Genomic DNA, 17,747 nt, shown 5'->3' on the forward strand with positions numbered 1-17,747 from the left:
AGTATATTTGACGTAAAAATTCATCATCAAATCATTAAAAAGTAATGATTTGAAATTCGTTACTCAATAAAATTTATTAATCGTTCCTAGAAAATACATTTTTGTTATTAAATATCGAATAAAGACTCGCGTTTTAAGACTCATTAAGGAAAATCTATCTGTCTCCCTCTCTTCTCATTTTGATGTATATAATTATAATATTAGTTATATTAATTATTCTGTAATATTAGTTATTCTGTACTTTGATATAATAATATCGTGCATATATATTTTAATGCAATAAAAAATATTGTTATGCAGAAAAAGAATTACGAAATGTCAAAAGATAGGATAAAGTTTTTAATTAGGTTAAAGCATAACATTTATTAATTTTTTACATCCACAGGTAATATGTATGTGTATATTTGTTGCATTTCAAATTAAGAAAAATTTTTAAAAATCTAGTCTCATTTAACTTAACTAGAATTTTTATGAATACTGTGATTCATAAAATTAATTTTTTCACGAGAAATCTTTAAGAATTCCTTAAGAATTTTGATCGTATATTTTTTTGAAAAATTTAATTTATAACTTTTTATTTATTTTATTTAAGATTTCAAAAGAGATTTTTTATAGTAGCATATAAAGAATATATTATCAATCATATATCCTTTCAATAAATTTATTTGCTTAAAATGAATAACTTTCTTTACTATATATATGCAATCTTATATACATGCGTAATGCAAAATTCAATATTTTTCATGTATTAAAACATATTAAGACATAAAAAAATTTATAAAGAAATCTCAATGATTATCTTATATTAAATATGAATGTGAATATATATTTATAATAGTGAAGTCATATTTCCAAACACATCTATATTTATAATGTGTTATAATTAATAAATATGTTGCGAATAATCTAAACAAGCATGATTGACATTTAAGTTTTTAACGCAGTCAATATAGTCGTAGTATATATATAATAATGTCTGTATTAAATGAGTATATATAATTATATATAAATTTAATAGTTTTTAAAATGTGCTATAGTCTGAGATATTGTCTGAGATACTGTCAAATATTTTATTATTTTTTATTATATATAAAAATTCTTTAACAAAAATGTATCCCTTGTAATTGTAAATTCTAGTTTTATTATTTTGTATTTTATATATTTACTATTACCATTGTACAAATGTGTGATACACATACACAGGATATTATTTTATATTGATAAGATAATTCTTGAGATCGTTTTGAAATTTTTAATGCTTATGGAATTGTAATTTAAAATTACAATTTTTAAATTTTTCTTTTTTTCTTTTTTAAAGTAAGTGAGAGAGTTCTCGATTTTTCACCAATATGATTCATATCATTGTAAAATGAAATTATTTTCTTTACAAAAACACAAAATTCAAAGAATCGATTTTGAATAAAGATTTTTTTTTTTTGCATCAAGTGTTATCTTCCTGATTCCGTCACGATTATTTCTGTTATCAAAAATGTAAAATAAAGCATGTTCATATTCTTTGATAGAAAAAGTCCTTTATCTATTTAAACGTAAATATTTAAGGTCAAACTCCAATTCTATTTCTCTAAATATTGCATCCTTGAAAATGTTAAATAACTTTGTTTAATAACATTTGGACTTGAATCCATGTTTACATGAACATTGATACTTGTGTGAGAATGTCTTTTTGAAAAAAACTTGGAATTATAGTTTTTCTTTTTTTTCCTTTTTTTTTTAAGAAAAATCAAGGAATGCTCATTGAATTTTATTTAGACGCAGGAAAATCATTCATTTTTTTAGTACATTTTAAAAAATTTAACATTTCGAAGTTAAGTGATTCTTTATTTTATTTTTATTTTTACAATATTTTTTTATGTTTTATAATATGAGATTTGTTATTTTTTAGAGAAAAAACATTAGAAAACCCACTCAAAAAGATTATTTTAGAAAACATCTGAAAATTCTCTAAGTTTATCTTATAATCTTTGAACAAAATTATCTAGTTACAAATCAGAGATGAGAGATCTTTTTCACAAGATTTGAATAGATACTTTACTGCTCCGTAAGAAGCCAAGGTTCTGTTTTGCGCATGTGTAAAACGGTAAAATTTTGAGTTGACCAATTGTTTTCACCGCTATTGTTGTATTATCCCCTCTCTATAGCCTTGATACTCTAGAGTAGTAAATGCTAGTATTTTTTGTATGGTAGTATTTGTACGCAGGTAATGGCGTTGACCGTCTGCCCACGTATCGGATTGTATATTGTAAGAGTTTATATATCTAATATAATTACAACTATTTATTTTATTTAATATGTGAAATGAATGTATATCCAAAATCTTTGGAGGAGAGCAAAGAAAATTAATGCAACTTGAATCGACGTAGCAAGAAAACTAACAACCGATATATTGTATCAGTTTCGGTGTTTCGATCTCGGATCACATGTGTGAAAAAGATATTTTGTTGTACCCCTGTTATGGAAGAAAAGTATTAAAAAATATGGTAATAAAAAATTTTTATTAATTATTTAAAAGAAAGTAGTTTTATTAATTATTAAAAGAAAGTAGTAATAAAATTTTTTTAATTTTTTCGCGTATGCATGTGATTTATGTGAGTGTATCAATACTTGTTGCAATAAATTTTGAGAAATCTAATCTAAAACTAAAGCTAATCTTAATAAAAAAAGGGGAAAAAAAAGAGACAAGTTAAGAATAAAAAAGTTCTTGATTTTAATGAATAAATTGTTTTTGAGATTACCTTTTTTCGCAAAAATTCTTTCAGAATTAACGCGCGCGTAAATGTTTTTTTGTAATTTTTTAAATAATTGAACTTGTAAAATAGTTTTTAATTAATTTAACCTTTGTGCATATTTTTTTATATATTTTATTTAATGTTTATTGTGTTCATGAGGCACATAGTTATTCTTATATTTCACTTTCACGAGGCATATATGCATGTTAAAAGTCTTGAAAGAACTTTATTGCTTAAATAAAAATATATTATTAATTATAAATTATATTATTGAAAACATGCTAAATCTTCAAATTTAATCTTTTACAATGTACATATTTAATAATAAAATATAATATATTTCATGAATTATTAAAATGTACAAAATTTGAATGAAATTAATAGCTGTCTTGTATTACGATTAAGTACACAAGTCTGTTAAGAATATTTACATGGTTTATCTGAAAACAATCTGCATACAAATTTACCGCGATTTAATCTAAAATGCATGACACTAACATAAGATTAATTGTAGAGATATGATTGGTGTCTATAATAAATTAATATCAAATAAAGTTATTAATTTTGTAGTTTGCCAAATGTGACGTGCTTGATATACATAATTTAATATCTTGATATCTAAATATATGTAAATATATGTAAATGTATAAACATGTAATTGAAAAATACACTATCTCTTTATACGTGTAATCAATGAAATAATAATGAACAATTTAGACGAGCACACCTGGTAAGGCTTCGACGCCAGCGAGTCCTGCAAAGGAACCGCCACCACGCGACGAACCACCTCTGGAACCGGTGAATGGCATAGTTCAACCACCGGTTGTTCCACCACCGAATCGTCCAGGACGCATCACGAATCAGTTACAATTTTTGCAAAAGGGTGTCTTAAAACCAGTATGGAAGCATCAGTTTGCATGGCCCTTCCAGCAACCTGTCGATGCGAAGAAACTCAATTTACCAGTAGGTCACAATTCTGTTGTAGAACCATTATAAATGAGTGTTCACATTCAAACGAATCACCATATACATATATACACACAAACATGCATGAAAATTATCGAGTATTTATATACTTTAGCGGAGTAAATATATATAAATAAATTATCGGATATCAGTGCTAAGAAATTTCTTTGATTTAAAAGGATTATCACAAAATCATCAAAAAACCAATGGATTTGGGCACAATCAAAAAAAGGTTGGAAAACTCATATTATTGGAGCGGGAAAGAATGTATTCAAGATTTCAATACTATGTTCACCAATTGCTATGTCTACAACAAGCCAGGCGAAGATGTTGTGGTCATGGCACAAGCTCTCGAAAAGTTGTTTCTTACAAAGGTATATTTTTTAATATTTATTAATTTTTTTACGCGTTTTCTAATCAATAAAAAAGGAACATTAATAAAGAAAAAATAAAAATAACATATAATGTACTCAGAGTATTGTTACGTATGAATATTGTTACGTGACAATAGCATAATAATTCTTTAGGTTGCACAAATGCCGAAGGAAGAAGTGGAATTAGATCCACCTGTTCCAAAAGGACCCAAAGGCAAGAAAGCTGGAAGAGTCGGTGGACCAGGAGTAGGTGGATTAGCAGGAGGTACAGGGGCAGGTAGAGGCAGACCAGCTTCCGGTGCAGCCGCTGTTACTTCCAGTGTACCGAATAATTTAACACCTTCCGCTACGTCGGCTGGGACAACCGGCGTTATACCCATGCCACCTCTCGGTACTCAGGCACCGGTTTCAGTACCTGGAAGCACGAACACAACCACCATCGCCCCGCCATCGAGTATGGGCGTCGCGCCGATGGCTACTCACAATTCTCTGCCTCAGCAAGTTGTCCCTCCGACCACGGGTTATCATGCGCAGCCAGCGATGGATCCCCAAGCAGCTTCTGCTGTACCTCCACCTCCGCAAGTCCCTACAACGCCCACTGTAATGCCTCCGTCACAACCTGCGAAACTTAAAAAAGGAGTGAAAAGAAAAGCTGATACTACAACTCCCACCGCAAATGCTTACGATCCAATGTACACACCTCTGGATTCTAAAAACGCTAAAATACCTATGAGAAGAGAGTCTGGCCGACAAATTAAGAAGGTAATGCATATGTACATTTTTTTATTATATTACTTTATTGCCATATTTTATGTTTAAATCAAAAGCACTAAAAAATGGATATGTCCATATCTACGAAACATGATATACCATAATATCTGCGACTTAAAAGTCGAGTATTATTTATGGAATGGAATCAGTGTTACTAAAAGTTGCTTAAATATATGTGTAATTCAATAATCATGAAAATTTTCATGATAATTTCGAAAATAAAATTATCGTATTGTAAATATATAAAGAATAAATTCAAATAAAATTCTCATGCAAATTTTTTATGTAGTTCACAAATTATTGTATTTTACATTATCATAACATTTGTGAACATCTTTGATCCTTGCATGTATAGAGCATGTATCATTTCGATAATGATATTAATCATTATGTATTGACTATTGAATTAATAAAATAATATAATGATTAATATCATTAAACGATGGATTAAACTCTTCATGACATGGCTGTTTCAGCCAACGAGGCAAGCAGAAGACGGCTTAGTGCCATACCATCAGGCCAATATGCCTCTAATGGGGGCAATGGCCCAACAGGTACATTTATTATTATTCCTTCATTTATTCCTTCCTTTCATTTGTGTTGTCTTATCATCTATCAAGTGGAAATTATTAGATTTTTAATTGAATGACAATTTTATATATATATATATATATGGCATGTCTTACATTAAAAGTCTTAATATTTTGTAAGACAAACTAAAATTTATAAGATTTAATATATCATATTTTTTTTGTTATAAATATATATATTTTAGATATTTAAAAAAATAAATTATATAAATTTATATAATTTTCTATATGCAAATAAATTTCTATTTTAAAAGTAAAATAAAGCATAATTTTGATGTTTCTCTAACATTTATTATTCATTTTTGTAAATAACTTTTCAGCCTTCACATACTGGTGTTAAGGGAAAAGAAAAGTTGTCTGAAGCACTAAAATCTTGCAACGACATTTTGAAAGAACTCTTTGCCAAAAAGCATTCGGTAATTGTCATACATATATTTTTTTATCTATTGTAAAACAATAAAATATAATATTATAAAAAATAATGTAGTATTCTGGGTTATAAAATTTGATTTGTTTTTCTTGATTTATAGTCATATGCTTGGCCATTCTACAAACCTGTTGACGCCGAACTTCTGGGCCTTCATGATTACCATGAGATTATTAAGAAACCTATGGATCTTGGTACTGTGAAGGTTTGTATTTTTAATTATATGAATGTAACATCACAATTACTATATAAAATGTAGTTAATTTGCGCGGTTTCTCTAAGAACGTAAACATTCTAGATTATTTAACGTATTATTTTTGCATTATGCTTTTTATGCAATATTATAGATACTTTGATATAAAAATATTTATTTTTTTACAGGCTAAGATGGATAACCGTCAATATAAAACAGCGCACGAATTTGCAAGTGATGTACGACTTATATTTACTAATTGTTATAAATATAATCCTCCTGATCATGATGTTGTTTCAATGGCTAGAAAATTGCAAGATATATTCGAAATGAGGTTGGTGGTTAAAATGTTTGCAAAAATTTATAATTTAAATGTGCATAACAGAGTTATAATTAGGTAATTAAACATATTAGATATGCGAAAGTTCCGGATGAGCCGATGGGTAGTAGTATAGTGGCTATGAAAGGAAGCAGCAGTGGTAGTGCTACTAGTTCTGGAGGAGAAAGTTCTTCGGAAACTGATGATTCGGTTGAGGAAAAACGCACCCAAAAATTACTCGCTCTACAGCAAGAGGTATGATTTTTTTTTAAATAAAGTAAAAAGATATTTTATATATGAATGTTAAATGTACGGAAATATAATAATTTATTCTTTATTCCATTTATAGCTAAAAGCTATGCAAGAGCAAATGAGGAAATTAGTGGAGGAGAGTGGTAAAAAGAAAAATAAGAAAAAGAAACCGGATAAGCCAAAATCAAAGCCGATGAGCAATAAGAATAGTAGCCTTGTTGCCAGTCATACTGGTGCCATGAAAGAACTCATGAAACCTAGCGGTGGTATTCCTAGCGTGACTGACAGCGTTGGTGCTAGTATAGCCAGTGTTGCGATGGGTGCGGGAGATTTGAAAATGCCTGGCGGCATGGGCAGTGATCTCCATCATCAAAGTACAGCGGTAGGACTTAACAAAGCTCATGCAGCTGGAAGCTTAGGACATCATTTGCCACCAGCAGCGAATGCCAAGCAGAAAGGTAAAAGCCGTGGACCTGGAAAAGCTGCCACCACTGCAAATCCTGCAACCAAGAGGCCGAAAGCTAACAGCAGATCTGCTGGAAACAAGAAGAAGAATACTGGTAGTCAACCACCTCCAATAACGTTTGATTCGGAAGATGAAGATAATGCTAAACCCATGTCTTATGATGAAAAGAGACAACTCAGTTTGGATATTAATAAATTACCAGGTAAGATATAATATATATATATATATATATATATATATATATATATATATATATATAATTTTTAATTATGTAAATATATAATTGATAAAGTATACAATAGATGATGAAAAAATCAAATTAAAGAGGCTACGCATAACAAGATTATAATATTAAATAATACATAAAAATTGTACTAAAAGTCTCCAAGATAAGAACTATCCATTGGTTTCCATCAATGTCATTACACTGATCAAATATCTGCAAAATGATCAAATATCTGCAAAATCGTTACAAGGACGGAGAAAAATTATTATAACAATATTTTCTTTTTTACATTATAATATTTCCTTTGTATTTAGCATAATATTTCTTTTGTAATTGATTTCAAATTTCTTTGTATATTACATATATTTTTTAAGCATTCCCCCTAAATTGTTTCAGAATTATAAAAACGAAAATCAAAAAATATATGATAATTATTTTATTAATTTTTTCTGATTACTGTTTCTTCTTTTAGGTGATAAATTAGGTCGTGTTGTACACATAATACAATCTCGAGAGCCTTCACTGAGGGATTCGAATCCAGATGAAATCGAAATCGATTTCGAGACCTTGAAGCCATCGACGCTTAGAGAACTAGAGAGCTATGTTGCCTCATGTCTCAGAAAAAAACCACGTAAGCTTTACTATAAATTTAGTTTTAATATACAATATTTTACAATTTTATTGAAATAACAAAGTATAAATAAGATGTTAGTATACATCTCATAGCAAGATGCTGGTATACATCAGCTGGTATCAGATGTTAGTATACATATAGAATATTTTACACACATATGCACGTATGCCGCAAGGATATTATATATATATATATATATATATATATATATATATATATATATATTTTTTAAATATGCTAATAAGCTTAATTAAAATTGTTCAATAATGTAGTAATATTATCGCAGTGGATTTTATAATATATAAGTTTTTTGAATATTTAAATGTTACATTACCGTTTGCAGACAAGAAAGTCAGTGGTAAATCTAAAGATGAGCAGATGGCAGAAAAGAAGCAAGAATTGGAAAAGAGGTTGCAGGATGTGACGGGGCAATTGGGCAATGTCAAAAAGACCGCTAAAAAGGGTATGCGTCTTTGATATATATTTTTCTAAATAGTATAATAATAATAAAATATAATAATAAATATAATAAATAATAAAATAACTTTTGTATTTTTTTTAGAAATTTATCACGAGAAAAATATTTAAAATGGCGAAATTAGCAGATATAATAATATCTTCCTGCTTTTGTTTTACAGAAGACAGTAGTAAATCTGTTGATGCAGTTGGAACTGGTGGTGCCAGTGGACCTTCGCGATTGTCGGCGTCGAGCAGTAGTAGCAGCGATAGTGACTCCAGCAGTAGTTCACTTACTTCAACCACCAGTGACTCAAGCGACAGTGAAGCAGGTTAGATAAAACAGTTGCTACTATATTAGACCCTTACGTGGGAACAAGAAAAGACTACTTGTATCACACAAGTAGTTATTACAAAACTTTAAAATATGATTTCTTCGGTGAGATTTAAAATTACGGAGTTATTTGCGCGCGCGTGAGACTATCTGTTGTATACATCTTTTTTCGGGGAAATAACGTATATTCGTACTTTCAAGTTCTTTACAGGAATTTGTTACTTCCTAGCGATTCCTCTGAAGCACAGATTTCCATATTCACGTTTACGCCCAAAAGTTTTAAAAGACAATACATTTGTACAAGTATGCAAAATGTGAATATATTGATTTAGATTGTCAACGCGCTCTTTCTCTCATCGCATCATTAATATGACAGGGTTGCTGTAAGCCCTGAGGGCTTTTCTACATTTCTAAAAAATCTTTACTTTCCGTACGTGATTTCCCTTTTCTTTTTCTTCATTTTTTTGCGTGTTGTGTAATAATATAAATGACATTATCAATTTAGAATAATAAGAAATTTACTATTATCAACAAAAATAGTGACGGAGTCGTAGACGTGAAGTTCAAGCTGTTTAAAAAACGATTCACCATTTCATGTGGCATACGTACGCATACACACACACACACACATTAGTGCGCATATACATATACACATATACATATTAAATTTTGTATATTAGCTGTATAAAACAATGAAAAATAAAATGTTCTTATCTCGATAATGTAACTTTTTAACTACAGAGTATAATATGAGTATAATACTTAATATATGCAATAATTATTATAATCATAACATTTCAATACATAGCAGAAATAGAATGCAATCTTAATTATATACGAACCTTTTTTTTCTTTCTTTCTTTTTTTTACATCAATAAAAACTAAGAAAATTAATTAAATTATAAATTATGCTATTAATGTTTTGAGCTATCGTCGAAAAATTTTTCTACATAATTTATTGAAAAATATAAAATTAATTAAATATTATTTAAAATTATATTAAATGTATTTTCTACATTAATACACATAATTAAGCAATAAATTTGTGCTAAACGATCTTTTAAATCTGTTTATCGTATTGCATTCCAAATTATTATTGTACAATAACTTAACTAAAATTCTTTATTGGAGATGTGATGCCTCATGATTTGGTGATAGATTTAAGAACTTCAAAGAAAAAAAAATATTCGTGAACTCTGTGCCTAACCAATTTTCTATTGGCAAATAAAACAATCGAAAAAACACCGATGCATCATTAGCAGTGTGTATAACGTACACAAGAAGGAAGTTACAAACTAGATATAAACGATTTTTTCAAAAAGGGATTGACGTGTATCGCAAATATCTTCTAAGCTGCTGAATCTTGCTTATTAATTACTGTATTTATTAGGACGGCGTTATTCACATACACATACACACATGTAGCTTAAGTGCTGCGTTATATTAATGCAAGTACGAATGTGAGTGTCAAGTTTCATTTTGAAGATGAATTATAGAGACATGTAGATGACATGTCTGTAATTTCGCATACTTTTCATCATCGACCATGGATATGCGGTGCATGCCGCATCAAGAATTTGAAACTTGACACGCGCAGAAGGAATTTTTATTTAATTTACGAGACATATGCAGTGGTAAGAACAAAGGTGAGCTAGTGGAGTGCAGACTGTGTTTAGAGGATACCATATGCCATGCCAGCTTGTTTCATGAATTATATTGATTATGAACAATATGATTATTTTCTCTTGCCCTATCGGTGTTGACAATACATTCTGTTGCTCGAAAGTCAAATATAGTTTGCTACTCAAGGTTACTGAATTTCTCACTGCAGTCCCGCCTTCGGGTTTGTAAGAAAATTATTTCTTTCTTAAGTTAGTAAATGCTCTCTGGAGAGAGAGAGAGAGCAATTTTTCATTCCGCAATGAACAAAAAATGGTAAATGACCGTGTGACTGTAGTGTCAAATAATAGTACCTTGTATAAGTTACACACAAACGTATTTATCATAGCTTCCCCCGATAATCATATATCGCCCCACATATAACCCGAAAGATCATTCAATAATATTAACTCTTGTAAACTTATTGCGTTATTTGTTTTATACATTAAATGATCAGAACAGCGGTTACTTGTATCACTGTGTTTTTCGAATCATTAAGTTTTGGTTTCTCATATTGATTCATTCATATCGTATCATTTCTCAGAATCTAGTACAATGATCGACAGGCGTCGCACTAAACCATATGAAGTGGGTATAATACGCAATATTATCCGATTGAGACGTGAATGACGTCTGCGTTTTATGCTCCCCCGGTCATTTACACACATTTCAAACTATGCGGACTATAATGATACCGGTTATTGTAAAGAGACAATTTAGGCGGTGGGATTATAGCGATACACACACGGGAATGCAGACAATGTGTATTGGTGGCTAGATTTGCAAATTAGTGCACATTTTAAGGTTTAGCATATAGTTGACAATGTTACGCGTTTGTATTTTTTACCAATGAGTCACGCTCTCTTGCGAGAACTTTATCTCCGCAGAACAATTTTCTGAAACATTCTTCTTACAAATACGAAGAGATATCGGTTCCACTGTTACTATCTCCACTTCGATCTTAGCTTGCCATAGGCAAAGATGTGCTTCCTTTAAGAAGTCAATTATTAAAGTGTTTCTTTCGTCTTGCATCACGTTTCTTATGCGAGACGAGCGAAAAACGAATACAAATCTTCCTGACTTGCTCCAAGTACATAAATTCGAATAAAATAATTCTAATAAATCCACAGAGGATAATATAAATTAGCGCGGAGAGTATATACTTACTCCGAGTTCTATCTGATAGATCTCATTTATTTTTTTCGTAAGATCAATGACTTTGAGCATGTACATATGTGTGCAAACTTAAAGGAGTAGAAGGTAAGATAGGAAAAAATGACAGAAAAAAGGGATTCGAAGAAATTGATCACAGTGAAAGCAGGTAGAAAGGAAAAGGAGTAGGAAGGGAAACAAGTTAAGAGGAAATGATCTATAAAATACATACATATATAAATATATATATATATATATATAAATATATAAATATATATCTATATACATATATACACAAGGCGCCCTAGCCTCCAAACACATTGTTTGCACTCCGCTAAGCTTTGCAAATCGTCGTTTCATCTTATTTACCACTAGTTCTTCATCGGTTAATTGTCATTGTCAGTTTTCTCATCGCTCAAATAATTAGAAGAAAAATTGGGAAGAGTGTCTTCTTTTTTGAAATTAACATCACTATGTCAACGACAATTATGCGAATTATGAGAATTGGTGTGATTTTACATGCCTCGATATGTGAGAATAGTAGGCTATTCCTGTCAAGCGCATCACACATTTCATCGCAATAGTATTTCATAATGTGTAATGTAAATACCGTTAGTAATCTCCGAGTAACGAATATTGTCATGATTTTTCGAATATAACATTACTTCTCTAACCCGTCCTATTAAAACATTTTTAGAAAATCTTTTATACGAGTTTAAACAAGATTAATTTTAATGATATTTTTTGTTTTTATATTTCTATATGTAAATGTCCGCTCCATGATAATGTTTTTTGTTGAGATATCATGTAAATTTAGTTCTTATACATATAGGAAGATATATATTGATAAGAATTTATTGTGAACGTAACCGATAATGACGCTCTAAGCTGTTTCGCCTACAAAAGGTGAGCATCTTGTAATTAAACATAACGTGAGCATTAAGGATAATCGAATTTGCACTCGAGTACAATTAAATAGTATCATGAATCATACACTCAGCAGCGTACTTACTGTCCCGACAGAAAAGAAAGAAAGAAAGCAAAAAAAGAGAGAAAGAGAAATAAGAAGTAGGGCAATTAATTACTACGTTAATTCTCGATACAAACAAGCCACAATTGGAAAAAGTGTTCGTCGGTTAAGAGATTTATTGATTATTGGAATTATATAAGCATTTAAAGGTAGAATATGAGAAATGTCGGACAGATTAATATTATTGCCGTTTTATGTTTCCCCAAAATATTGAAAGTGAACTAAAGAAAGAGAGAAAGAGTGAGTGAGTGAAAGAAAGAGAGAGAGAGAGAGAGGGAGGGAGAGAGAGAGAGAAAGATATCCGAATAATTAGCTAGATTATGGGAGAACAAATTTTTGGCAGCGTGTGTTGAATTAGATAGATCCTACGGCGCATCTATTAAGATACAATCACCATTAGCTTGTAACACGAGGTATAGGGCATTTTATAAAATGATATCCATATTGCCTTCCAAAATTTTTGTAGCATTTACTTTGTATGCAGGCACGCGTCTAAATTTTTTCTTTTTCGCATCTTTTCATCCAGACTGTCGAATGTCATCACTCTTCCTGCTAGTTATACGCGAAAGCAGATTATTTAAGGAATCCAAATATTTTATATCCGAAAAATAGACACGTGTACACACACACACACACACATACACACATACATCTCTTTTATTTAACGTCGCCGATATTACCTTTCTATTTCGGACTCGTATGTATAAGCGTTCCATCTGTTTTCTCTCTGCGTATCGCGAATTTAATAATAACACGAGCGTACGTGTTTTTTGTACATAGTAAAAACTAATATATCATAAAATATTAATAAATAGCTATAAGTTACACTTATGGAGGAGAAAAGCGACACACACATAGACACGCGCGAGATTTTGTTTTTTTTCCCCTAAATGCATACACACAAAGTTTATACGAGTGAAGTAAACATTAATTCTCCTCTTCAAGAGTCGCGGTTGGCTCATATATGTGGGTGGTCTAGTTAACTATATTATATAAATTAAGATACGCTGATACTCCTTCTCGTTGTTTTCTTCCCCTCTCCTCACCTTTGTTGCTTTCGTCGTTTTATCGTCGAGCGGGTTTTAGAACAAGGTTCGTCCGTCACATTCCATCGATAAATTTCGACGCTGTGATTGTTGTTCGATCACGAATTGTTTGGGAGCACATATCTAGAAAAAACAAGAATGACGTTGTCTCGTGATACTACAGTGGTACTTGTCCCATCATGTATCAATCACCGTCTCACCGATGATTTTACATGGTACACATACACACACATAATATGAACATCGAGCAGGAGTCTCTTGCCACCGATCTCAATGTTGCGCTAACTACGACTTTAATATTAAACAATCTGTAAGAGTGTGTCACTCTCGTGTATCCTTCATCTTTTTAAGTTGAATCCATAAAACCGTGGTACTTTGTCCCAAAAGAGGACGAAAATTCATTAAAAAGAAATAGGAGAAAGAAGAAGAAGTTGAATCACTATCGCGTATCATTTATTTACATACATTATTCCTATCATATACTACATTATATTATATGAAAATATAAAAGAAAAGAAATACGGCAATTTGATGATTTTTGTCAATATTTTATAATCGTCACTTTCGCCACCGCCACAATTATTATTATTATATTGTTATTACAATCATGATTATCGCTACACTAAACGAAGAGAACAAGCGCGTGCTCTCGCATACATATATGTGAAATATATACATCTATCAAATATATGTATGTGTGAAAACACTCTTCGGGACATGTGTACATGTACATGTATATGCGGACGCGCGTGCGATATATATATGTATTTATATAATGTGTATATATATGTATATATATATATATATATACATATATACATATACATATATATGTGCACACGCACATAATCATAAATGAATTGAATACAACCAACTTTATGTAGAGAATGAGGAGAACGAAGTCGTTCTGCGTATTAAAATTTTTTAATATAAAAAAATCACCAAGAGAGATGAAAGTCCACAAAAAAAAAGGAACATACAATTGAGATATTTAAATTAACATTGTTGTACACAGTGATACAATTATAATATAAGCATATGAATAAAATCTATTAGAAAATATATGTCCGAAGTTGTTTGATTTTGTTCGTTTTTAATGTGTTTTACTTTGCATTTTTACTTGTCGTTTTGCGACATTCTCGATGGCTGGTATCCTCTCTGCACACTGCATTTCACTAGTTGCTCATCTCTCGTTATGACAGAGAGTGATGATTGACTGCACATTACTCACTTGTTAGAGGCACATTGAATTTCAGGAAATTCGTCGAATCGTCCACATAGAAAAAAAGCAAAGAAAAACCCGCCAGGAGCTTCGACAACGACCACTACCGTAACAACGGTAAGACAACTGATTATAAAGAAAAGACCCATCGCAACGAGAGTTGAACATTTATATCGCTTTTTTTATACGGAATGGATCAGAAATATTTTCCAAAGAATGGTGCTATTGTGCAAAGAATTCTTTTTGCAATTGATTCCGAATTTAAAAGGATATAATGGAATACATATTACAAGCACAACAATAAATGGTGCTTATATATAACAACTCTTGTTCCAATATTGTACGTGTAATATTCTTCACCAACGAATCTTTCGAGATAAAAGATAATATGTTCTTCAGGCTCCTACTACGTTAAATCATAGTGGGGCCCTGTTAATGAACAATCAGCCAACAACGGCAAACACAGCGGGACCAATAAAACCACCTGCAACCCAATCAAGCAATATTCCTTCAGAGCAAGGTATACGGATAAAATCACGATATTAATAAATATGACGTATGATTATTAATCTTCGCGTAAAACGTATTTGTTGAAAATTCAACATAAATATTTGAAAATCTTATATGCTTATTTGTATTTTTTTTAGTTACCATATAAACATCGTAATTATATTTTCTAGCTATATAATTCTTCACTTCTATTGAAATCAATTTCATATTTTTTTCAATAGATATCGCGAGAGATATATAGAATTATTAATTTATAAACTTTTCAATTTTGCATGTTTATGCATACAAATACATGTTTCATTTACAGAGTTTTTGTGACGTATAAGTTACGAAGAGTATGAAGGCACGTTGTGTTTTTACACACAAAAAAAAAATAAATAAATTGATACATACGGTTAATACACAGACTTGCCAAAGTACGAATTGCAAAAATTCTTTTAGGAGGCAATAACAACCAACAGCCTGTCGCAGTGGCTGCTGTTACAGCTGGGCAAGGCATGCCTGTCGCAAGTCACCCATCTATGCCAGCGCAACCATCGCGACCCACAGCTATGGCTCAGGCTGTTCCTGTAAAGAAACCAACTCCGCCGCCTCCAACATCTAATCCACCGACTCCGTCAGTTTCTGTACCGACTCCACCGCCCAGCGTAACACCTACAAATACGAATTCTATAACAGCCTCGCCAGCTGTATCTCAACCGCAGCAGCCACCGACGACCATTAGTTCCTTTCCGAATGCAAATACACCCGTACCCACAGATGGAACAAATTTAAACCAACAGTCTGATCTTTTACAGCCATATAATACTTTATCAGGTATTTATATAAGTAAACAGTTTGTCCTTTCACAATCGTACGATCTATCAGGTACAATAAGATCTATAAAATGATTAGTATTATGTATAAATATCTTGCGTAAAATAGATTTATCACGTATGAAAAGAGAAGAACGCATATAATTAGTAACTTGGTTTGTGTATGTATTTTATGTAGCTTCAGTACCTACCACACAATCCTCTTTGGAGCAGACGCTCGCGATCAAGAAGGATCCTCCATTTATACAAACACAGCAGCCTTCTTTGGATCAAACACTTGCGATTAAGAAGGATCCTCCATTCATCCAGACATCTCATGCGACCAATAATACTAATACCAATACCAATTTAAATTTAATACCGGATGTAAAACCGGTGAATATGATGCCGACGAGTATGGCTTCTAATCTGAATTTGGGCAATATCAATATGGCGAGTTTGAATATGAATCTACCGCAAGGACTGGCAGCGCACATGTCCATACACAATCAATTGGAGAATATGATTAATACTACTGCGTCATTACCAAATATTCAAAACTCCCATAACGTTACGATGTCGCAACAGCACTCCAATGGGTTTCCAAATACAAAGCGCGGGAATTCATCGCCCAACATGCTGAATAACAACGGCATTCCGGGATTGAACATGGGAATGAATCTGGGAGGCATGAGTTCGATATTCGATCCTCTTCCTATATCTATGCCAATGCAGATTTCCCAGATTTCCATAAAGAAGGACGAAAAACCTTTGCCCATCTCTCAACCTCAACTGACGCAAAAGCCTATGGATGGTTCGTGCAATATTTCTGCGCATTTATCTTAGCATTCCTTTTTCTAAATTTGCATTTAGGCTGCGCCAGTATCTGTGTTTATTGGGCTTATCTTCCTTATATATCTTCCCTCTTCCTGTATTATAGTAAAAATTCATGTTTATTACGTATACAATTCTCTTTCCAAAAATAATTTCAATCTTAATGCAGCTATTACAATACAAATATGTGTTGTATAAAAAATACATACACAATGCGATTCATGCATATTAATTAATTTCATTTTAACAATTTTTAATAGTTTTATGTTTTTTGCTTACTTGCTTTCTGGTCTTTTCTTGCGTTCAATCGCACTTATTCTTTATATTTCAAGCATAATCTTCATTATTGGATATTATATGATTTCTCGAATTTTATATGTGGAATAATCCTTTATCTTTACTAATGCTTTAATGTTGCTTTATGTGTATTTTAACTGCTATACATCAACCGCTTACTAACCAAATATATAATACTATTGCTCTAGCAGGAGCTTTTTTTGCAGAAATGAACACCCTAGGAATGCCACCAATGGGCAATCATGCTAGTTCGCAGCTGATGCCCGAAAAGAAAATGACTCCACCTGACTCGAAGAATCCGGCTGCAAATTTTGCCTCAGCCTTTAAAAATAAGGTACAAAATCTATATTCTGAGCACGGTTTAAATTAAATTATATATCTAAAGAATATAGATATTATAAACATATATATATATACATACATGCATGCATATATATATATACATACA

The 17,747-nt window shown here is 31.2% G+C and overlaps 1 protein-coding gene across 11 annotated transcripts in view; it reads left to right on the forward strand.

Annotated features, from left to right (window-relative positions):
- LOC145971874 (homeotic protein female sterile) overlaps positions 1–17,747 on the forward strand; it is a 34,266-nt gene that overhangs the window by 7,052 nt on the left and 9,467 nt on the right. For 7 of the 11 annotated variants that reach the window (XM_083099948.1, XM_083099946.1, XM_083099945.1 and 4 more), the window contains 17 exons: positions 3,465–3,710; positions 3,893–4,087; positions 4,241–4,849; positions 5,335–5,412; positions 5,769–5,864; positions 5,979–6,080; positions 6,257–6,402; positions 6,483–6,642; positions 6,737–7,307; positions 7,804–7,962; positions 8,309–8,428; positions 8,604–8,753; positions 14,899–14,981; positions 15,264–15,384; positions 15,816–16,190; positions 16,368–16,982; positions 17,488–17,633. In XM_083099948.1, the coding sequence (XP_082956074.1) occupies positions 3,465–3,710; positions 3,893–4,087; positions 4,241–4,849; positions 5,335–5,412; positions 5,769–5,864; positions 5,979–6,080; positions 6,257–6,402; positions 6,483–6,642; positions 6,737–7,307; positions 7,804–7,962; positions 8,309–8,428; positions 8,604–8,753; positions 14,899–14,981; positions 15,264–15,384; positions 15,816–16,190; positions 16,368–16,982; positions 17,488–17,633 (3,972 nt within the window). The remainder of the gene's footprint in view (positions 1–3,464; positions 3,711–3,892; positions 4,088–4,240; positions 4,850–5,334; positions 5,413–5,768; positions 5,865–5,978; positions 6,081–6,256; positions 6,403–6,482; positions 6,643–6,736; positions 7,308–7,803; positions 7,963–8,308; positions 8,429–8,603; positions 8,754–14,898; positions 14,982–15,263; positions 15,385–15,815; positions 16,191–16,367; positions 16,983–17,487; positions 17,634–17,747) is intronic. The other 4 variants (XM_083099950.1, XM_083099951.1, XM_083099955.1 and 1 more) reach the window with 4 other exon arrangements.

This window comes from Camponotus vicinus, unplaced genomic scaffold (assembly GCF_025532165.1).
Source record: "Camponotus vicinus isolate PSW18456_S1 unplaced genomic scaffold, iyCamVici1.0 SCAF_5, whole genome shotgun sequence".
Taxonomy (NCBI): Eukaryota; Metazoa; Arthropoda; class Insecta; order Hymenoptera; family Formicidae; genus Camponotus; species Camponotus vicinus.